General features: G+C 43.1%; 1 protein-coding gene across 7 annotated transcripts in view; it reads left to right on the forward strand.

The window, feature by feature from the left end:
• PCLO (piccolo presynaptic cytomatrix protein) overlaps nucleotides 1-23,526 on the forward strand; it is a 490,197-nt gene that overhangs the window by 386,844 nt on the left and 79,827 nt on the right. For 5 of the 7 annotated variants that reach the window (XM_077473379.1, XM_077473380.1, XM_077473384.1 and 2 more), the window contains 6 exons: nucleotides 3,271-3,338; nucleotides 5,593-5,804; nucleotides 8,886-8,936; nucleotides 9,393-9,523; nucleotides 11,624-11,650; nucleotides 14,183-14,276. In XM_077473379.1, coding sequence (XP_077329505.1) covers nucleotides 3,271-3,338; nucleotides 5,593-5,804; nucleotides 8,886-8,936; nucleotides 9,393-9,523; nucleotides 11,624-11,650; nucleotides 14,183-14,276 — 583 coding nt within the window. The remainder of the gene's footprint in view (nucleotides 1-3,270; nucleotides 3,339-5,592; nucleotides 5,805-8,885; nucleotides 8,937-9,392; nucleotides 9,524-11,623; nucleotides 11,651-14,182; nucleotides 14,277-23,526) is intronic. The other 2 variants (XM_077473382.1, XM_077473383.1) reach the window with 1 other exon arrangement.

Here is a 23,526-nt window from a genome sequence, read left to right on the forward strand (position 1 = left end):
ACTTTTCAGGTTCTTCATCCACCCCCCTCTCTGTCCCACTCCTCATTTGAAGCTCACTGTATTTGTCTATTTTCTCCAGTTACATTGAGAATTGCTGTGAACTAAAGGCCCCCTGGACTGGTGTCAAGCTTCCTTGAAGACTTCTGTGCCTGGCTACCCTACTTTCTCTCTTCTGAAATTCCAACAATCATTCCCTGTTAATCTTAACACTACTTCTAAGCTGCTGAGCCTAACAACCTCTTTTGACCTAAAACAATGGACAAACGCTTCTACTCACTCTGTTGGCAACTGCCTTGATCTCATATTCTCCTACCTATGTACTCCGCACAACCTCTTCAATATTTCTTTTCCTCTCTCTAATCACCACATTATTAGTTTCACTCTCTCCTTATCTTCCTCCTCCTTGCCTTTCAACTACCAAACTATTACCCGTAGAAACGTTTGCCATCTTAACCCTTCTCTTCTTTTTTCTGCTACAGATTGTCTCTACTGTAAAATGAAATCCTTGTCCTGCCCCAACTTGGCCACTTCTGTCTACAACAGTTCACTCACTGTCATCCTCCCTTTATACCTTTGCCCTCCTCACTACACACAGAATCAAGCCCTGACCGCTGCAACCCTGGCAGACAGACAATACCAAAAGCCTCTAAAAACAGAGCTGCGCTCTTGAGCATCTGTGGTGTAAGACTAATGTCCTGTACACACGGTCAGACTTTCCCATGGAAAATGTGCGATCGGTTCGTGTTGTCGGAAATCCGATCGTGTGTGTGCTCCATCTGACTTTTCCTGTCGGAATTTCCGACACACAAAGTTTGAGAGCTGGATCTAAAATTTTTCCGACAACAAAATCTGAACGTTTAAATTCCAATCATGTGTAGATAATTCCAACGGACAAAGTGCCACGCATGCTCAGAATAAATTACGAGACGAAAGCTATTGGCTACTGGCCCGTTTATAGTCCCCTCGTACGTGTTCTACATCACCACATTCAGAGCGATTGGATCTTCTGGCAACTTTGTGGAACCGTGTGTATACTAGACAAGTTTGGGCCAAAATCCGTCGGAAAAAATCAGATGGATTTTGTTGTCGGAAAGTCCGACCGTATGTACAGGGCATTAGTCACAGCAAGATTTCAACCGATATAAATCTGCCCTCCAAAAATACCATTCCTGCCTCCATACTGCCAAACAGACCTACTTTATCACTCTCATTAATAACCTCTCACGCAGTCCCCATCAACTCTTTTCTACCTTTACCACGTTACTTTATCCTCCATTACCTCCATCCACTAACTTACTCACTGCCCAGGAGATTGCTAATCACTTCAAAAATAAGATTGAGACAATTTGTCTTGAGATCTCCACTCTCCAGTTATCTCCCTCACTTTACACTCCTTGTCCTCCTGCACAATCAATACTTCCCTCTTTTAACCCAACTACTATAGAGGAAGCCACTAAACTTTTTTCTAACACCCACCTAACCTCCTGCCCCCTGGACCCTGTTCCTTCTCAAATACTACGGTCACCATCTGGCTCTATCCTACACTCTTTAACTCATATCTTCAACCTTTAACTCTCTACTGGCATCTTCCCAACCCTTTAAAACCCCAATACCAAAAAGGGCCTCACTAGAACCCAACAATCTTAACAACCTAAGACCCGTCTCTTTACTTTCTTTTGCCTCCAAACTCCTTGAACGTTTATTCTACAGCTGACTGAGTGACCACCTCATTGAAAATAACCTTCTTGATCCCCTTTAGTCTGGATTTTGCCCACAGCACTGCCCTCCTAAAATTCACAAACAATTTTTAACAGCCAAAACCAACAGTCATTATTATGTACTCTTACTCTTGGATCTATCTGCTTGCTTTGGTTCAGTTGACCACCCCCCCTCCTCAAAAAAACGCAATATGCTTGGTCTCCATGGCTGCGCCAAATCAATTTTCTTGCTCTCCATGGCTGTTCGAATCTTACCTATCTCTTCGCACCTTCACTTTCACTTACAATTCTACTTCCTCCTCTGCAACTCCTCTTACCATTGGGGTCTGTCCTTGGACCTTTACTTGTCTTGATCTACACATCCTCCCTGGGTCAGCTGATAGCCTCCCATGGCGTCTACTACAATTTATATGCTGACGACACCCACATTTATCTCTTTGTCCCTCAGCTCACCCCATCAGTCTCCTCACACTTCACTGATTTACTAACAGACATATCAGCCTGGATGTCAAACCACTTCCTCAAACTGAATCTGTCTAAACCTGAGCTCGTAATATTTCCTCCTCCACGTGCCCCTTCCCCTGACTTCTCTGTTAAGATCAATGGCATATGTATCAGTCCGTCCCCACATGCCAGGGTACTATGGGTAACCTTAGACTCTGAACTGTCCTTTCAGGCCCACATCCAATCCCTGTCCAAATCATGCCAGCTTAGGATACACAACATTTCCAGTATGCCCCTTTTTAACGAATGAAACCACCAAGCTTCTAATTCACTCCCTGGTTATCTCTTGCCTCAGCTACTGCAACTCCCTTGTCATTGGACTACATTTACTTAGAGTATCTCCCCTTCAGTCCATAATGAATGCTGATGCAAGACTCATCCACCTTACCAACCATTCAGTGTCCTCCAGCCCTCTCTGCCAATCGCTCCACTGGCTTCCACTCACCCAATGAATAAAATTCAAAGTACTAACCTTAATTGGTCCTCCCAAGATCTCCTGCTCTCTAGCTCCCTTGTCACCTTTCCCATGCTCACCTCCAGATTTCTCCAGAGCTTCTCCCATCCTTTGGAACTCCCTACCACAATCTGTCCGACTGTCCCCTAATCTATCAATCTATAGACCATCCCTGAAATCCCTTCTCTTTAAAGAAGCCTATCTTGCTTCTAACTAATACTAATACTGTTTTACTTCCTCCATCAGCTCATCCCCCACAGCTATTACCTTTTGTATCAATCGACCCTCCCTTTTTAGATTGTTAGCTCTAATGAGCAGGGCCCTCTGATTCCTCTTGTACCAAATGGCAATGTCTGCCTTTATTTTGTTAAGCACTACGCAAACTGTTGGCACTAGATAAATCCTGTATAATAATAAGCATATCCTGTCTCTGCATTACTGTACACTGACGACTATGTAGTAAATCAAGAATACTGCTGCTGAACTAAAACATTGATCTACAGTTAGCCTTTAATGCAATGTAAACAAAATAAAGCACTATGACTGTATAATATTTCATTCAATTCTCAGGGTGTTTTTCCCCATTTTTTCCAGAGATATCAACATGCTATCAAATTCTGAAACACCTCAGAACTTAGAGCTGCATGAACCAGGAAAGCCTGGTAAGTCACATTGCTTTGCTGTTTCTATATTTTGCGATCTGAAATCAGTAGTAGAAAAAGGATTTTCTTTTTATTTGACTTAGTTATGTTCACTACTCGAAATCAAAAATTACTACACTCAAACCAAAATGACTAGAACAATACCGTATACAGTATTTGCACAAAAATTATTAGGTGATGCAAATGTGCAAAATGCACAATTAGTTGCCACTAACATGTGTTCCCACAATCAGGAAAGTGCATTAAAACATCTGTGCTTCAATCCAAATGTGTGTGCTGAAAAATGTGCTTCACTGCTGTGCTCCACTACCTGTACATGCTGCCTCTTAGCTCATGAAATGACCCCCACAATGGTAAGGTCAGACATAGCCTTCCCAGATCCCTGGGTAATATCACTGCAGGCAATACTCCAAAGGCACTCCAAGAGCTCAAGGATCAGGTTACACTCCAGTCCACAATATTATTGCCTTCCAACTCAGCAAATGATATATAGAATAAAAAAAAAACTCTGATAATATATATATATATATATATATATATATATATATATATATATATATATATATATACATACATGTACATGAGGTGGACAATTGTTTTTTTAACAGTATGAGTGTTTGTGTGATGTGGTACCAATTGTATGGTTAAATAGTATGTAAAACACTTTTCTATTTTATTCATCATTAAAATAATTATTCACAAAGGGGGTGCACTCTCTAATCCAGTGCACTGAATACAGATCGCCTGTTTAAAATCCAAGGACATTTCCCCCTTAAGCATGGATCGAGAAAACAAAAAAAACTAAAATGGCCACTCACCGCCTTCCGGGGATGTTGACGTCATTCAGCTATGCCCACTAATGCATTTTGTCATGTAATACATTGACTTCCTCAGAGGGCATAGCCACATGATGTCATCACACCCAAAAGTTGGGCGAAAGGCCATCTTAGTTTTTTTCTATTCTTACCATGATTTTTTTCTCTTCTTACTTAGATGTTCGCTGTTTGTTAACTATCTATGAACCTTGGGCATACAAGATATGGGCCAAAAATAAAATAAAAAATGAATTTGCTTGGTACCTGGTTTCCTTCTTCCTACTGTGGCTCAGAAAGAACTTCTACAGCACAGACCGGACACTACAATAAAACAAAGTCTGCAGACATGGTTCTCAGGCTATATTTAAAAATTTGTGTCAGTTCACAAAGGAAATAGTTTATGTTGTTTCCCTCTTTTAATAGTACCTATTTAAAGTTAATCAATACCTGGTTAATCCATATTAGCCCAAATTAACTACCTCCCTTTTCCCCCTTCACTAATATTATTCTGCAATAGTGCAAAAGAAAGCATTTGCTTGCCCTGAAAAGGGTTATACAGTCTGTGTTACTTCATTATCTTTTGTAATGACAAAAATGATTTCACAATCAATAGGTCCATACAAGAAATTAAAAAATCTTGAGGGTCTATAAGAGTTATACATGAACAAGAGCTGAAGTGGATAAAGCACACATACAGAATAAAAAAGCACACGGGGCAAGATTCCTCCATCCAATGTAAAAGTGAATTGGGGAGTTCATATATTTTTCAATAAGCGCACTGGCCCACCTATGTGCTTGTTTCATTTTGACTTTTCCATTCATTAAATGTTGCAAGGTAAAACACTCTACCACAGTAATTATGGATTTTTGTAAACAAGATATACATAATTACAGCGCAAAGAACTAATGTGTGACCTGAAGGTCAGTGAACTGCAAAGCGGCAGATTTTGCAGTTTTTTTTTTAATTGTACGTCTATTATTTTAAAACTATTACTAATCAGAAATATCAAGAGAAAACCTTGTCAGACCCAAAATACGAAAAAAAAATACACAAATCAATAGACCCGCAGCTGCAATGTACAACTTATTGTGGCACATAAGAGGTACATATCCATTAACACTGAAGTGATTGGAAACAAAATAGAAGGTCTACTTATTTTACAAGTACAGTATAAACAAATACAATGTGTGCTAAAGTAGTCTTCTTAGAAGGGCCAGACAATCATGATAATACACAGCTTCATAAATTGTATTAAGTAAGATAATTCAGTCCTATGGACAGCTATTATATTTATTTCAGTCAATGGCATTATTACTGTTATCCTATGTCAATTACTGTAAGGCTTTAGCAGTTACAATCTAGAAATACATAGGTAAGACAATCATAATGCAATGCTCCTTTTCAATGAGGTTCTTATTTATTCTATGTATCATTACAGTGGAGAAAACAAAGTCACCCGGAGTGGATCCAAAACAGTTAGCAGCTGAACTCCAGAAGGTTTCCCAGCAGCAGACACCTTCTGTTGTGTCTTCTGCAATGGAGAAAGGATCATATATACATTCAGGAACAACATCAACAGGCTCAAGTGCGGTCCCTAGCCCTGGCCAGCCTGGCTCCCCTTCAGTAAGCAAGAAAAGACACAGTAGCAAGGTAAATATGATTGTTTTTTAAATATGGAGTCCAATACGGATGATTGTTTTTTTTTCTAGTTTCCTAAATTTGTAATCTAATACATCTATGAATTATTTATTGTATTATTATGTACTCTTTGTTGATAGCTGCTCTTGAAATTCAAATAATATCTACAGTATTTAACTGTTTGGAAAAAAAACGTATCGGATACTTAAATATCGCACTACACAAACTGTTATAAGTGCCTAAACATGATCTTGAAAAAAAAGCTTTACCAAAATAACATGGTTTTCCTGTTTATGTATGTGCAAAATAAAAATATAAACTCACTGTACAAGATAAAATCCTGTTTAACTATGTCTGCTTTTGATTCTGAGGTAAATAATGATGTTTAATTCTATAGCTGGAAAGAACGTTCAGGCCATATCTAGCCTTTATAAGCTCTGTACACCAAACTGTTCTAGACAGCGAGTATAATTTCCATCAACATTTGAAGATTTACTGTTAAGGCTTTAAGGTCTTTAAGGTTTTTTTCAACATGTATCTACATACCGTATATACTCGAGTATAGGCCGACCCGAGTATAAGCCGAGGCCCCCAATTTACCCCCAAAAAACTGGAAAACTTATTGACTCGTGTATAAGCCGAGGGTGAGACATGGCTGTCCATCCCTGTGTGTCCGTCCATCCCTGTGTGTGTGTCCGTCCATCCATCCCTGTGTGTGTGTCCATCCATCCATCCATCCCTGTGTGTGTATCCATCCATCCATCCATCCCTGTGTGTGTGTGTGTGTGTGTGTGTGTGTATCCATCCATCCATCCATCCATCCCTGTGTGTGTGTGTGTGTGTGTGTGTGTATCCATCCATCCATCCATCCATCCCTGTGTGTGTGTGTGTGTGTGTGTGTGTGTATCCATCCATCCATCCATCCTTGTGTGTGTGTGTGTGTGTGTGTGTGTGTGTGTGTGTGTGTGTGTGTGTGTGTGTGTGTGTGTGTCCGTGCAGCCTTGTGTGTGTGTCCAGCCTACCTGTGTCCCAAGCCTCCGTCCCGAGCCGCCGTCGTCCCGAGCCTCCTCCGTCCCGTGCCGTGCCTCCTCCGTCCCGTGCCTCCTCCGTCCCGTGCCGTGCCTCCTCCGTCCCGTGTCTCCTCCGTCCCGTGCCGTGCCGTGCCTCCTCCGTCCCGTGCCTCCTCCGTCCCGTGCCGATGGATCGCCGCTCTTCTCGGCGGCCATTCTACAATTCAAAATTCCGCCTCCGCCTGTGATAGGCGGAACACTCAATTTCCCAGCAGCCTGTGTTCCGCCTATCACGGACATCCTCTCATACTCGTCCGTAGTATGAGAATGAGCGGATGTCCGTGATAGGCGGAACACTGACTGCTGGGAAATTCAGTGTTCCGCCTATCACAGGCGGAGGCGGAGAAGGAGGCGCGGCTTTTGAAAATTAATGTCCGCCGTCTGTCTGCTCGATACGCTGATCGAGCAGTCAGACAGCGGCGACTCGAGTATAAGCCGAGGGGGCACTTTCAGCCTCAAAAAAAAGGCTGAAAATCTCGGCTTATACTCGAGTATATACGGTATATCAATATAGGAAAAGTGCATTTTGGGACTTTAAATGAGGCCAGCATCAAAGGGACACCAGCCTCCATCCCTGTCAGTAGTTTATAAGGAGAGGAGAGAGATGGGACTTTGAGTGAAGCACACAGCAGTAAATGGATTGGTCAAGTGACTGGAAAAATGTAATTTATTTATATTTCACAAATCATACATTGTTTGCAAGTATTTTGGGCAACGAGCCTCTAAAAAATATTGGGGGCAACATGCCTCGTACAATATAAATCACAGTTCAATAAATAAACATATATTGAGTAGTCTTGAGACCTTAGTTAGTAAGTAAATTAACCAAACGACCAACATATATTATAAGAAATGTAGCAAAATATATATAGATTTTTAATAACATAAACTGATGTGTTCATTAACCAATGGCAGCCAGACATATATAAATAGACTGTGGGACAGAGGGAGGGGCATGGCATAACTCAATGTTGGAGTTGCATTCAAGGACTCAGCTAAGCATGCATCCAGGGTTGAATAATTCCACACAGAAAGGAGTTTTGGATAATAAAACTGCTTTCAGGAACTTTATGATGCCAGTGTCTATGCTTAAATGCCAGTTGTACAAGGTAGCACAGAATGTCTGGTGCACTTAAAGTCAAAAAAACACTAAACTGTTCTCCACCAATATAAGGTTTCTCTGCATTACTGAACTTTATTGTTTTGCACAACATTATGAAATATGTCCTTATCTTTAATACATTACTGTGTCCATTGTATCACTGGTGGTAGACATACTGTAGGTTTGCACAAGTTATGGAGTCTAAAGCTACTCATAGATGGATCAACATTTCAATCAATATGTATTAATTCCTGTTTGACAGAAGTAAATTTTTAGGTTGACTCCTGTCGAACGAGAATGTTGGTAAACTTTTGTTAATCAGCAGCCACAGCTAATTCGCTGAAGTCACTGATCAATGTATTCTTACAGTAGGTCCATCTCTGGTCAGCTTTAGGATGGCCCACTCTTCACTAAAGATCTCTGCAAAGAGGTTTGTTTCATAAATACTACTATCTTTGTAATCAGAGTAGCCTTAAGGACTTAATTGCAGTGAGAGGTAACCTGACAGAGGCTAAAAAAGGCTACCTTATTGTAATGAGCCAGAGTTAAACAATCTATTTGATGATGTCACAGACACACTAGGACATGTCTATGCTGCAAATGAGCACACATGACAAAAATACCAGGACTAGAGCTGGTAGCAAGAAGAGAGGGGACTGGTAGCTTCTCACAATGATTTATTTTCTTTCTATTCCTTTATTGCAAGAAACTTTTGTCAAAGTAAATTTATTTAAAACCTAGTGAATGCTACACAGGCTCCTTTTGGCACTCTAGCTACTGCAATAAGAATTGTCTTTGCACCAGATTATTTACTTTTATGCCATCAAAGCAAATTGTGTAGTGTTTGAATGTTACTAAAAATTACTGAAAAAAATTGCATTACAAAATAGAGTGTGCTAATAAAATCTATTTTTTTTTCAGTCCACTGAAGCTATAAAATCAAATTCACATCCTATTACTGGCGACATTCAGGTATCTAAAATTCAATTTGTATTTTTGTTTTTACCTTTATGTGTGAAATTAAACATTTTGGTGACATTCAGGGATTTGTTTTTTTAGAATAACTTGATCTTTAAATGCTACTATTCAAAAGTATTGCTAGTACTAAAGAATAAGGATTGAGCCAAGGATAAAAAAATATATTTTAAAATGTAGTGTAAACATTCACAAAATGTATAACTCATCCTTGGATATAACAAACATAACCATCTGTCTTTTGAGTCTACTTGTAACAAATAAATCTCCATCTGTATCATGACTGCAGGCCTCTGTAGAGGTCTTGTTCTGACCACATGCTCATCAGTGTGGCATACCCCTGCTTTGCTCTTTCATGTAAAATGGTTTACTTGAAGCTGTTTAGTCTTCAGGAAAAAGAGGTTATGCATTTGGATATTTCTCACAATAATATTTTCTTCTCTTTGATTGTAGCTTCAGGTTAATTATGATAAACATCTTGGTAATCTTATTATCCATATACTTCAAGCGAGGAATCTCGTTCCCAGAGATAACAATGGTTATTCAGACCCTTTTGTGAAAGTATATCTCCTTCCAGGAAGAGGGTAAGATGAACATAATTAATAATTCCAATAAAGGTAAAATGTATTATAGACATACAGTCTATCTCTGTGATAGCAGTGAATATCAGCGGTCATGGAAAAGGTGGAAGAACGTAATGCCTAGGGCCTGCCATATATGTATGGAACTGTAACATTGGAGCAATAATAAAGTTGAACAAAGCTTAGTGCTGTCCCAGGTTCATCCTCATTGGCAGCTCTCACCTGCCAAGTATGTCTCAGGCTGCTGACACCAGAGTAATGCAGACTTACTCAGAAATATCACCTTCTTCTCTTCACTGTTCATAAAAAAATGGTCAGTTATCTATTACAATCTCAAGTCCAACATGGATATATGTGTTATTCCACTCTTCTGCATATTACCTATCCCAGGGGGCTTAGTCTTAGAATCTGTCAGGAAAGGTTCCACCCGCTGATGATACTGTCTGACATTTGGCATGCAGTACTGTGGTCCACCAGCAGGTGTCTCCTGGCAGTCTGGAACTGCCTGGGGAGCCTTCCCCTGTTGATAGTATTATATGATCAGCGGGTGGTTCCTGGCAGTGTGAGGCCGACATCATCTCCTGCAATTAGGCGTCACCTGAGTGATTGCAGGAGGTGTGTATAAGTACCCGGCAGACACACTGATGCCTTGCCTTGGTATCTTCCTTGCTCCCTGAACTTGTGAACCTGTGCCCGTCTGTTTCCTGGACCCTGAGCCTTGTACCTGATCCGCCCCTCCTGTGACCCATCCATCCTCTCCTTGTCCTGTTTGTCTTCCATCCCCAGCTGCTGCCCCCTGTTGTCGACCCTGGCCTGGCCCTGTTTATGATTCCCGTATTCCCCTTTACTTGTATATATTTGTCTGTTACTATTTGTGGGTTTCTGTTGGTTGTTTGTTTGCACATTATAGTATATTGGAGGCGGTTGTATTTATTCACTTATCTTAATAAATTATATATTTTCACCTTATCTGCATTTGTTCCTCTGTTGCTGTCCACACAGCTCTGGTCACACCAGATACGTGACAGAATCTATGATTCAGTACCCTGGGAGAGGCAAATGTTACAAGAGAGTGAAATGGGATGACTGTCCATGCTTGACACTGGATTGCATTACATGGTTATGTGATGCAGCATTTTAATTATGATGCATCTCTCAATCTTTGTAAATTTGAATTAAATAAAGTTAGTGCATTTAGGCTACAATTTCTACATGGTCACTATCAAAAACATAAGTTAAGCTTTGACAATTAAGTTCTGCTTGTATTAGTGATAGGTGTAGCAAGAGGATGCGTAAAAAGTGGGAGTTGGTTTCAATTAAGATGTGTTTAGTGATAGTAACTTATTAAATTTGATATTCCATTTTCCAAGACGGGTTGTAAGTACAGTAAGGGAGTTTCACCAGTTTTGTATACCCTTTGTTCCAGTGTTTATTTTTGTGCACTTTATTCACTGTATTTTCGTCATGTTGTCTTTTAAAATATTCAGTATCACCGTATGTTCTGAACTTTTCATCCTGTGATTCATGGAGAGCTCTTGACAGCAAAAGACAGTTTTGCTATTGTCAAATTTTGTTTTTATATTTGCTGAAATTGCTTCACTTTTGTGGTGGCACATTGTAGTTAGGTATCGATTTCTTGAGAACTGAAATTAACCTTTGTTATGTTCAGATAATGTGAAATAAAAAGAGCTTTACGTGTTCCACAGGATATATAAACATACTTTCAAATGTAAAGTCTTTAAAGTGTGATCTTTTTTTTTATCCTTGATTGATGATTTTGCAAACCAATAGTTGCCAGAAAAAGAATAATCACTATTTGTGATAGATGCATGTTTGAACTGATTATGGGATTATAATTTTTAATTTTGCTTGTGTTTGCTGTAAATGTCTATGTTGGCTTTTACTGTAGTATTTTCACTGGACTGTGTGTGCCGGTAACACAAATGGCCACACAGGGCATTTTTGTATTGTCAAATACACTGTATGCATTTAATCTTTGTGTTATGTCTTTTATGTGTATCTTATGTTCTATCTTGGTTGCTTCCTGTGCTTTCACATCTATGTGTAATGATTGCACTGTGTCTCGAAAATGGGTCGTTGCAGCCAAGTCATGGTTGTCCAGAATGCCAGGTAGAGTTGGAACATTTACTATTATAAACCTAGGTTTATTTCGAGCAATCAATGAATTTGAGCAAACAGATCAATGAAAGATGAATATTGTTAACAGTTTGTAAAGTTACTATAGCATCAATTTTGAAAAAGCTCATATTATTTGTACTTTGACACAGTCACATTTGCTTTTACTATTATAACTGCAAACATAACTGTATATAAATGTATAATTTAGATTGTCCTGAGAAATGTCATTGTCTATGAAAACAACCTCTAGAAGGCTCCAAAGATGTTCCAGTACAGAAGTTATATAACGTTCATCATTTTTAAAAGTACGCACAGTATATACAGGGGATACTTTACACAAACAATACAATAAGGAGAGTACAACAAACAAATGAAATCCAACTTACATTTTTTTGGTTTGGAATAGGAAATAAAAGAAAACATCTGATTGTTTTTTTTCCGCACTACATTTCTGTTAGTGTTTATGTATCAGTCTATAATGTCATTTTCACAAAAAGGTCAATATTTGCACGTGATTTATGCTGTTTGGATTCCAAAATCTTTAGAAGGTCTGATGTCATATTAAAGGAGAAGTACAGCCAAAGCTCATTTGTATGGATCACAGGAGTGCAGTTCATTCTATACCCCTGTGACCTGTTTTCAGCAGGTAGCATGTTGAAGCCTGCTGTCGGCTGACATCACAGAGCCAGTCCAGGCTCAGGAAGGATCGCGACCATATGGTCAGGATCTGCCCACATGCCTAGACCAGCACTTGACTCAGCCTCTCAGCAAGCCACTGAGAACCTGAGTCAGCCGCAGCCGTTTCTTCCACAGCCCAGCACTGCAGCAGTGGACAGAGCAGAAAGTCAGTGACTGACAGTGTTTGATCGCTCAGTTCTCAGTGATAGGCCTCATGCACGCTGGATGTTTTTGGCTTCTGACATTTTTTTCTGCAGGCAATAAACTCCCCAGCATGTTATCCTATGTGTTCATGCACACATAGGCTGTTAGCAGTTTTTGGCAGGGGTGTTTTCTGGCTGGAACCCCCCCTCCCCTGAAATAGTGGGTTTTGAGAGGAGTTTTTCAGCTGTGAATCAGCTCTAACTCTGAGAAAAGCTGAGAGCTAGTGGGGGGCAGTTGCAGCATCGGACTAATGCTGCATCCAGCTAGATACAGTATGTATGATGTAAAAGAAAAACAAAACCTCATACTTCTCTTCATACTTAAACTGTCTTCAAACTAGTTACACTTGTAGCGATCCCCTGGTGAGTTAAAATAAAAACAAATGTAATAATTAACTAATAGCCATTTTTGCCTAAAGCATATGACTACTATTTTGTAATTAGGTCAGCACAGCTGTGCAAACAATAATCAGAATTTTATACTCCATGTAAATATATGTTTTAATTTGGTGTCTTAATGAGTAACACACAAATTTGAAAATCTTCACCACTCCTGATGAAACTTCTACAAGCACTGGAATTTCAGTTTGAAACACCTACATCTTCCTTCTGCCCTAGAAGTTATAATCATTTCCAGCCTCAACTGAAAGTTCTACTCAAAATTTCTCTTCCCCGGTTGAAGTTAGAGGTATAATATGATTATTAAGGTAACTTTTTTAATGCTCACCGCGTGAATATGGTGGATGATGGTGAACCTTAAAGGCTGACGCCATGGTTTCTCCAATGGAATTCCGATGGAATTCCGCTCAAGCTGTCTTGCCTGCACACAGTCACACCAAAATGTGACCGTCAAGAACGCGGTGAAATACAACACGTATGACGGGACTAGAAAAAGGAAGTTCAATAGCCAATAGCTTCCGTCTCGTACTTGCTTCAGAGCATGCATTGTTTTTGGTACGCCAGAACAGCATACAGACAAGCGTTTTTTCCTGATAGGAATTGGTTCAGTTGCAAAAATTTAGAACACATTCTCTTTCTAGGTCCCTCAGAATTTTCAACGTAAAAAGTCCAATGGGACATACACACAACCGTAATATACGATGAAAAGCTCCTCTCTGACTTTTTCTGTTGGAAATTCCGCTCATGTGTACACGGTATAGGTACATTTTTGATTAAAAAAATTTATAAATGGCCACTTATTAAGTTAAAAAAAGTATATTTATCATTTTCTTGCATAGGAGCCTGGAAAGCATTGCACTAGGATTAAAGGATAGCGAGTGTATTACACAGGCTCCAGAAGAATTATTTTGAAACCACTGGTCCATACTGAGGACCTTTAATCACAGAGCTGCAGGAAGTATTAAGCAGAATCACACAGCCCCACATTGTTGCTCTCCCCAATTTAACAAATTTCACAAGAGATGGTGAGGAAAAGGACCACCAATACCTGTAAGAGGAGGGCATTTTCATGGTAGGGGACTGCAGACTTAGCTCATGCATCTTGAATGACAAAATGAAATATACAATTTGGTATGTTTAAGGTAACATTACCACTTCTCACAGTTAATAATATGTTGCCTCTGTTTTTGAAGCATGTACCTTTTTCTATAGTATGATCTTATTGCCACATTTTCTGTTTCAGTGCTGAATATAAAAGAAGAACAAAGTATGTACAGAAAAGTTTAAACCCAGAATGGAATCAGACAGTGATTTACAAAAACATCTCCATTGAGCAGGTTTGTTGGGTTTGTGTTTAGAATCTACTCAACTTGAACTGGAGTAGTTAAATGATGTCATAAGGGTTGCTGTAGAGCATGGCAGGCAACCTTAAAGTGGTTGTATACCCCATTTTTTATGTATAGCAGCGCATGCACATTTTTTTCAGAATATGCGTAAGAGTTCAGTTCAGTGTTCAGAAGATAGGGTGCTTTATTCAGTTGACTTGCGTTTGTGATTAAAACCCAGCTTCCACCATACAGATCACCACTTGTGGTACCAAGGCCGACCCCCTATGGGAATGTACTCACCAAACGTATGAAACCAATAAGCCTTCAGAATGCCATTGCAGCTCTCTCCTTTTACCACCAGTTATCTCCTTTGTGGGAAACGGCTTTCACATATAGGAAACAAAAATGCCCAGACATAGCATAATACTGTATAACAATATTTATTATGTAAAAGCAAAATCCATATATGCGTACCAAGTAAAAAACTGTTTGAGCGTTTAAAAATACTGTGCCTTATTCCGCTGTGTTAAATCCGTCCGAGGAGAACCGACCGTTTATAACGTGCACCTAAAAGTATGTGCTTCCGTATTTCCTCGGATCGTTGGAACGCAGGGATTGAGGCGCACTTGTCACTTCCGGTATAGTTACGCACTGACGCGTTTCGTCATTTCCGACTTCATCTGAGGGCGCAGCTGTAGATACTGGAAGTGTTCTTTTATTACCATCACCAACCAATCAAAACTCAATGCAACATGATCTGCGGGGCACCCCACCAATCGTCAGCCACCCATAGGACTTAACTATACCTCAGGTAGCCACGAACGGTGCAGACCCATCGCAGAATGCAGTAATCTGTAGACACATCTGCATCGTGCTTAGAACAATATGCATAAAGTACAATGTTACAATAATAAATACACACTGCATAAAACATTGAATCACAAAACGATCGTGATCAAGGATAATTGAGAACTATTAATAAAGGTACAATAAGTTACCGTATGCAGTTATCCATGTACCATTGTATATTTATCCCCATACAAACACAATCCGAACGGTTAATATAATAGATCATCTTATGCGGGAACCGAAGACCATTCCCCAATCACTATTAAAATTCTCAACTGATTGTTACGCAAATATATTCTTATGTGTAAATCTTTAGGGCAAACATGAATCAAATTAGGTAGATCGATATTTTCGCGGCACCATACACGTCCGATCCGCACGAACGGATCCGATTTCTTTTTTTTCACTAATATTATTTCTTTATTTCAAAAGAAAAATTATGACACTTACTACTGATGATTGATCATCTAGAAGCTTAAGGATCCAATGTACGTTGCGAAAATATACATACACAAAATTATATATATTTTTATATATATTTTTAAAAAAACTATATATATGTTTAAAAGATGTATACTTTTAGAAAAGATATTTTTAAAAATTACACGAACAACTATGTCAGAGATCTGTATATATTTAGGCTTGACCAAAAAAGTAATAAATTATAAATTATATATATCTAAAAATTGTGTATATTAAAAAATGTATCTATTAAAAAATATATATATATATATAAAAAAAATTCTCTACATATATATATATATATAGTGTGTAAACAACAGGCACCGACCGTGCATGCAGTTATTAATAAATATGGTCTTTGTAGCTTGTTTTAAAATTAATTGGTACTAAGATGAAATGAGATAAAATGCGACTTCAATGTATGATTTTAAGTATCACTTATAAAACAATTAATATCAAGTTCTATGTTTAAGCCTTTTGGACTGAGAGTGTCTGTGGAATATATCCAATGAGTTTCACGTTTGGATAATTCACGTACTAAATTCATACCCCTCCAGTGTGGTTTAACTTGTTCAAGTCCCCAAAATAGAAGGCCGGTAGCATCCCTATTATGTTTCAGCTTAAAATGTAATGAAACATTGTGATCAATATAACCAATTTTTATATTGTATATGTGTTCTGCTATTCTGACTCTTAGTTTCCTTTTGGTTCTGCCGATGTATAATAAACCACATGGGCACATTAATGCATATACAACATGCGTACTATTACAAGTAATAAACTGCTTAATCGGGAAACTACGATTATTGGACGGTGAGCTAAAATTGTCCAGGGATCTAATTGGTTTTGCTACCTCACGACACGCCTTACATTTACGGCAAGCGAAAAAACCGTTTCTGTCCCAAAAAGTGGGAGGAGGTTTTGGAGGGTCAATGACTTTTTTTACGATTTTATCGCCAAAATTTGGAGCCTTTCTGTATAAAAACTGGGGTTGATCGGGTAATACGGAATGCATTTTTTTATCTAATAACAGAACTAGTGATGGACGAACTTCCGACGGGACGTTTCGCGAACGCGAAACGCGAACGGACACAAACGTTCGCGAAAACGACCGTTCGCCGCGGGCTCCATTGACTTCAATGGGAGGCGAATTTCGCAAACCTTTAGGTCGAATTTGCGGCCACGGGGTAATTATTAGGGGGTAGCACGTAGTCCCACCACCTGGACAATAGCATAATACATGTATGAGGTGAATTTGGGATCGATAACTACAAGCATTTTTTTTTTATTTGGGAAATTGTTCTGACAATTCAGGACTATGGAGCTAATGAAGGCAATGGAGGAGAGGGAAGGTCAGGGACCAGGGTAGGCAAACAAGAGGGTGCAGGAGATACAGAGCACTGACAGCAGCACCGTAATACAGAGCACTGACATCAGCACCGTGACATACAGCGCTGACAGCAGCTCCGTGACATACAGCGCTGACAGCAGCTCCGTGACATACAGCGCTGACAGCAGCTCCGTGACATACAGCGCTGACAGCAGCTCCGTGACATACAGCGCTGACAGCAGCTCCGTGACATACAGCGCTGACAGCAGCACCGTGACATACAGCGCTGACAGCAGCTCCGTGACATACAGCGCTGACAGCAGCTCCGTGACATACAGCGCTGACAGCAGCTCCGTGACATACAGCACTGACAGCAGCTCCGTGACATACAGCGCTGACAGCAGCTCCGTGACATACAGCGCTGACAGCAGCACCGTGACATACAGCGCTGACAGCAGCTCCGTGACATACAGCGCTGACAGCAGCTCCGTGACATACAGCGCTGACAGCAGCTCCGTGACATACAGCGCTGACAGCAGCTCCGTGACATACAGCGCTGACAGCAGCACCGTGACATACAGCGCTGACAGCAGCTCCGTGACATACAGCGCTGACAGCAGCTCCGTGACATACAGCGCTGACAGCAGCTCCGTGACATACAGCGCTGACAGCAGCTCCGTGACATACAGCGCTGACAGCAGCTCCGTGACATACAGCGCTGACAGCAGCTCCGTGACATACAGCGCTGACAGCAGCACCGTGACATACAGCGCTGACAGCAGCTCCGTGACATACAGCGCTGACAGCAGCTCCGTGACATACAGCGCTGACAGCAGCTCCGTGACATACAGCACTGACAGCAGCTCCGTGACATACAGCGCTGACAGCAGCTCCGTGACATACAGCGCTGACAGCAGCACCGTGACATACAGCGCTGACAGCAGCTCCGTGACATACAGCGCTGACAGCAGCTCCGTGACATACAGCGCTGACAGCAGCTCCGTGACATACAGCGCTGACAGCAGCTCCGTGACATACAGCGCTGACAGCAGCTCCGTGACATACAGCGCTGACAGCAGCTCCGTGACATACAGCGCTGACAGCAGCTCCGTGACATACAGCGCTGACAGCAGCTCCGTGACATACAGCGCTGACAGCAGCTCCGTGACATACAGCGCTGACAGCAGCACCGTAAGCAGCCCCAGGAGGAAGTCAGCACAGCACAGGGATGGTGTGATCCCCTCATAATAAGAACCCCCAGGAGGAAGTCAGCACAGCACAGGGATGGTGGGAGCCCCTCATAATAAGAACACCCAGGAGGAAGTCAGCACAGCACAGGGATGGTGGGAACCCCTCATAATAAGCAGCCCCAGTAGAAATATGACACCGCTCAACCTCTTCAAAGAGGAGGGTAGGGGCATATAGTACGGTGTGCTTTTTTGGGTCAGGGAAGTGAGCCAAATGAATTAAGAAGGTCTGTGTGCTTGATTCCAAAAATTGTTTATAGACATATACATGGTCTACTGATCACATGTGTTGAATTCCTCCGAGATCCATGCCTCATTCATTTTTAGAAATGTGAGGTAGTTAACACTGTGGTGAGCTAGGCGAGTACGCTTATCGGTCACAATCCCCCCTGCTGCGCTGAACGTCCTTTCGGACAGGACACTGGATGAGGGGCAAGCCAACAGTTCGATTGCAAATTGGGCAAGCTCTGGCCAGAGGTCAAGCCTGCCCACCCAGTAGTCTAGGGGTTCATCACTCCTCAGAGCGTCCACATCGGCCGTTAACCCAATGTAGTCGGACACCTGACGGTCTAGGCGTTCCCTGATGCTGGATCCGGATGACACCTGTCGATGGGTCGGCTGAAAGAATGACCTCATATCCGAAGTCACCAACACATCTTCAAACCGGCCTCTTCTTGCAGGCGCTGTTGGATTGGTACCCGCAAATCCTTCTCTGGGAGTGGGAATTGCTCCTCTGCCAGCGCACGCAAAAGCAGAATGCAGCATTTCTCGAAGCAAGGCCTGGAAGTGCTGCATTCTGACAGCCCTCTGCGACGGCGGTAACATTTCCGCCATTTTGTGTTTGTACCGGGGGTCTAAGTACGTTGCCACCCAGTACTGGTCCTTGACCCTCATGCTTTTTATACGGGGGTCCCTATTAAAACACTGGAGCATGAAGGCCCCCATTTGCACTAAAGTGGAAGCGGTGTGGTGGCCTGGCTCCTGCTCATCATCCAGGATAATGTCGTCCTCTTCATTCTCCTCTCCCCATCCTCGCACAACAGGGATCCCAGAAAGGTTTAAAGCATGCTCTTCTTGCTCCTGCTCATCCGCCCCGGCACCATCCTCCTCTGACTCCTCATCAGACTCCTGTTGTTGACTTGTCTCAGATAGAGTAGCCCCCCCTGGGAATTCATCCAGCATTGCGACTTCCTCATCTTCCCGCTCCTGCTCCTCCACAGCCTGATCAATGACACGACGCAATGCACGCTCCAGAAAGAAGGCATAAGGTACCATGTCACTGATGGCGCCATGGCTGCGACTGACCAGTTTGGTGATCTCCTCAAATGGCCGCAGAAGTCTGCATGTGTCGCGCATGAGCAGCCACTGGCGCGGTGAAAAAAAACCCAGCTCCCCAGAACCGTTTCTTTCGCAGAGTTCATACAGGTAGACGTTAACTGCACGTTTCTGCTGGAGCAGCCTATCAAGCATATAGAAGGTTGAGTTCCATCGCGTCGGGCAATCGCAAATAAGACGTCTGACCGGCAGATGGTGTCGCCGCTGAATGTCAGCAAGGCGAGCCATGGCCGTGTAAGATCTTCTGAAATGGGCCGAGATTTTCCTTGCCTGCCGCAAGATGTCCTGGACCCCAGGGTATTTGACAAGGAATCGCTGCACGACCAAGTTTAAGACGTGTGCCATGCACGGCACGTGCGTGATTTTGCCCTGTTTCAATGCGCTAAGCAGATTGGCACCGTTGTCACACACCACTTTACCAACTGTCAAATTGAGCGGTGTTAGCCACTCATCTGCCTGTGAACGCAAAGCTGAAAGGAGTGCCGGGCCAGTGTGGCTCTTTGCTTCCAGGCACAACAGACGCAGCACGGCATGGCAACGTCTCACCTGGCATGTGGAATAGGTTCTGGGGAGCTTGGGCGGTGCAGTGGAAGAGACGCTAGCAGCGGAAAAGGAGGAGGCAGCTGAGGAGGAGAGGGAGGAGGATGGAGTAGGAGGAGGAGAAGAAGAGTCAGGCCTGCATGCAATCCGTGGCGGTAAAACCAAATCTACACGGGTGCCACGGGTTACATGCTTGACGGCCGTCAGAAGGTTCACCCAGTGGGCAGTAAAACTGATATACCTTCCCTGCCCGTGTTTGCTAGACCACGTGTCTGTGGTCAGATGTATCTTGGCACCGACACTGTGTGCCAGAGATACATTCACTTGCCGCTGAACATGGCCATATAGCTCTGGGATGCCCTTCTCTGAGAAATACTTCCTTCCTGGGACCTTCCATTGTGGTGTTCCAATGGCCACAAATTTGCGAAAGGCCTCCGAGTCCACCAGTTTATATGGCAGTAGTTGGCGGGCTATGAGTTCTGACAAGCCAGCCGCCAACCGTTGGGCAAGAGGGTTATCCGGCGTCATCATTTTTTTACGCTCAAACATTAGGCCCACGGAAGCCTGCCTTTTTGCAGAAAAATGTGAGCTTGGCGTGATGGAAGGTGGAGTGGAGGACAATTGTGAGGAGAGAGGAGAAGGAGAAGTAGAAGACGAGGCTGGACGGTGAGAGCCTGCAGTGTGGCTTTGTGTGTTCCGTTGCTCCCACTGGGCTCGGTGATGGCTGCTCATGTGCCTTCTTAAGGCGGTCGTCCCTAGGTGAGTATTGGGCTTACCGCGACTAACGCGTTGACTGCAAAGATTGCAGATGGCAACGCTATTGTCAGCAGCGGACACGTTAAAAAAAGCCCACACTGCGGAGCCATGTGCCGGTGTCCTGGGAGCGCCAGATGTGACCGTACATGGTCGATGACTCGCTCCTGATACATTTGCAGTCTGCTTTGTCCCTGCTGTGCAATGTAAGTCATTGCTGCTTCTCCTCCCTATCTGCTGGTCCATATCTCCCTCTGAACTCCCCTCCTCTTCCTCTCTTGTGGGCACCCACGTGACATCACTAGACACGTCATCATCAACGTCACCTTCCCCACCGCTATAAGTAGAGTAGGCAGCAACACCGGGGACCAACCTCCTCCTTGGGCTGATCTGGGTACTGGCGTCAGACTGCTGAGTAGCGCTTGTTGCTACCTCCTCTTCCTGATCCAATACCAAGAGTGGCTGCGCATCAGAAATGTCCTCTTGATATGGATCGGAAAATAATTCCAGTGACTCAAGCGGAAGGTATGTGGTGGTGGTGGTGGTGGTCGTGTTGTTGGTGGTAGTGTCTTTGGGGGTGCACATAGCAGAGAGTGAAGAAGAGGGTGCAGATCGAGAGGATGAGGAGGGTGCAGAAGAGTAAGGCTGAGCGAGCCACTCAACCAAGTCTGGTGCATCCTTTAAAGTAATTGAACGCACCTTCTGCAACTTCCCACTTTGGCTCAAGCCTGTTGCTCCTGCCCTACCCCTACCACCCCTGCGGAAGGGCCTGCCTCTTCCTCTGCATGTCATTTTTTAAATGACCCTGTGACAAAACTCTTAGTCCCTATACCGCTGAAGGACTGCTGCAGTATAGGTGAGCGGTCAGCAGTGGTGCACGTCAACCCTATCTATTGTGGACCTATAGCGGTCCTTACAGAACAGCAGACTGTACCGCACTCAAGCCTATGTACCGTAGCACCCTATACCAAGTTACCAGTCCTTATAAGAACTTTTGTGGACCAAGCAGGTTGTGTATTAGTGTTTAGCAGACTGTACGTCAGTCCCTATACCGCTGAAGGACTGCTGCAGTATAGGGCAGCGGTCAGCAGTGGTGCACGTCAACCCTATCTATTGTGGACCGATAGCGGTCCTTACAGAACAGCAGACTGTACCGCACTCAAGCCTATGTACCGTAGCACCCTATACCAAGTTACCAGTCCTTATAAGAACTTTTGTGGACCAAGCAGGTTGTGTATTAGTGTTTAGCAGACTGTACGTCAGTCCCTATACCGCTGAAGGACTGCTGCAGTATAGGGCAGCGGTCAGCAGTGGTGCACGTCAACCCTATCTATTGTGGACCGATAGCGGTCCTTACAGAACAGCAGACTGTACCGCACTCAAGCCTATGTACCGTAGCACCCTATACCAAGTTACCAGTCCTTATAAGAACTTTTGTGGAACAAGCAGGTTGTGTGTTAGTGATTAGCAGACTGTACGTCAGTCCCTATACCAATGAAGGACTGCTGCAGTATAGGGCAGCGGTCAGCAGTAGTGCACGGCAACCCTATGTATTGTGGACCGATAGCGGTCCTTACAGAACAGCAGACTGTACTGCACTCAGGCCTATGTACCGTAGCACCCTATACCAAGTTACCAGTCCTTATAAGAACTTTTGTGGACCAAGCAGGTTGTGTGTTAGTGTTTAGCAGACTGTGCGTCAGTCCCTATACCGCTGAAGGACTGCTGCAGTATAGGGCAGCGGTCAGCAGTAGTGCACGGCAACCCTATGTATTGTGGACCGATAGCGGTCCTTACAGAACAGCAGACTGTAACGCACTCAGGCCTATGTACCGTAGCACCCTATACCAAGTTACCAGTCCTTATAAGAACTTTTGTGGACCAAGCAGGTTGTGTGTTAGTGATTAGCAGACTGTACGTCAGTCCCTATACCAATGAAGGACTGCTGCAGTATAGGGCAGCGGTCAGCAGTAGTGCACGGCAACCCTATGTATTGTGGACCGATAGCGGTCCTTACAGAACAGCAGACTGTAACGCACTCAGGCCTATGTACCGTAGCACCCTATACCAAGTTACCAGTCCTTATAAAAACTTTTGTGGACCAAGCAGGTTGTGTGTTAGTGTTTAGCAGACTGTGCGTCAGTCCCTATACCGCTGAAGGACTGCTGCAGTATAGGGCAGCGGTCAGCAGTGGTGCACGTCAACCCTATCTATTGTGGACCGATAGCGGTCCTTACAGAACAGCAGACTGTACCGCACTCAAGCCTATGTACCGTAGCACCCTATACCAAGTTACCAGTCCTTATAAGAACTTTTGTGGACCAAGCAGGTTGTGTATTAGTGTTTAGCAGACTGTACGTCAGTCCCTATACCGCTGAAGGACTGCTGCAGTATAGGGCAGCGGTCAGCAGTGGTGCACGTCAACCCTATCTATTGTGGACCGATAGCGGTCCTTACAGAACAGCAGACTGTACCGCACTCAAGCCTATGTACCGTAGCACCCTATACCAAGTTACCAGTCCTTATAAGAACTTTTGTGGAACAAGCAGGTTGTGTGTTAGTGATTAGCAGACTGTACGTCAGTCCCTATACCAATGAAGGACTGCTGCAGTATAGGGCAGCGGTCAGCAGTAGTGCACGGCAACCCTATGTATTGTGGACCGATAGCGGTCCTTACAGAACAGCAGACTGTACTGCACTCAGGCCTATGTACCGTAGCACCCTATACCAAGTTACCAGTCCT

The sequence above is a fragment of the Lithobates pipiens genome, unplaced genomic scaffold (assembly GCF_037356315.1).
Source record: "Lithobates pipiens isolate NorthernLeopardFrog02 unplaced genomic scaffold, aLitPip1_a1.2 Scaffold_8, whole genome shotgun sequence".
Lineage (NCBI taxonomy): Eukaryota > Metazoa > Chordata > Amphibia > Anura > Ranidae > Lithobates > Lithobates pipiens.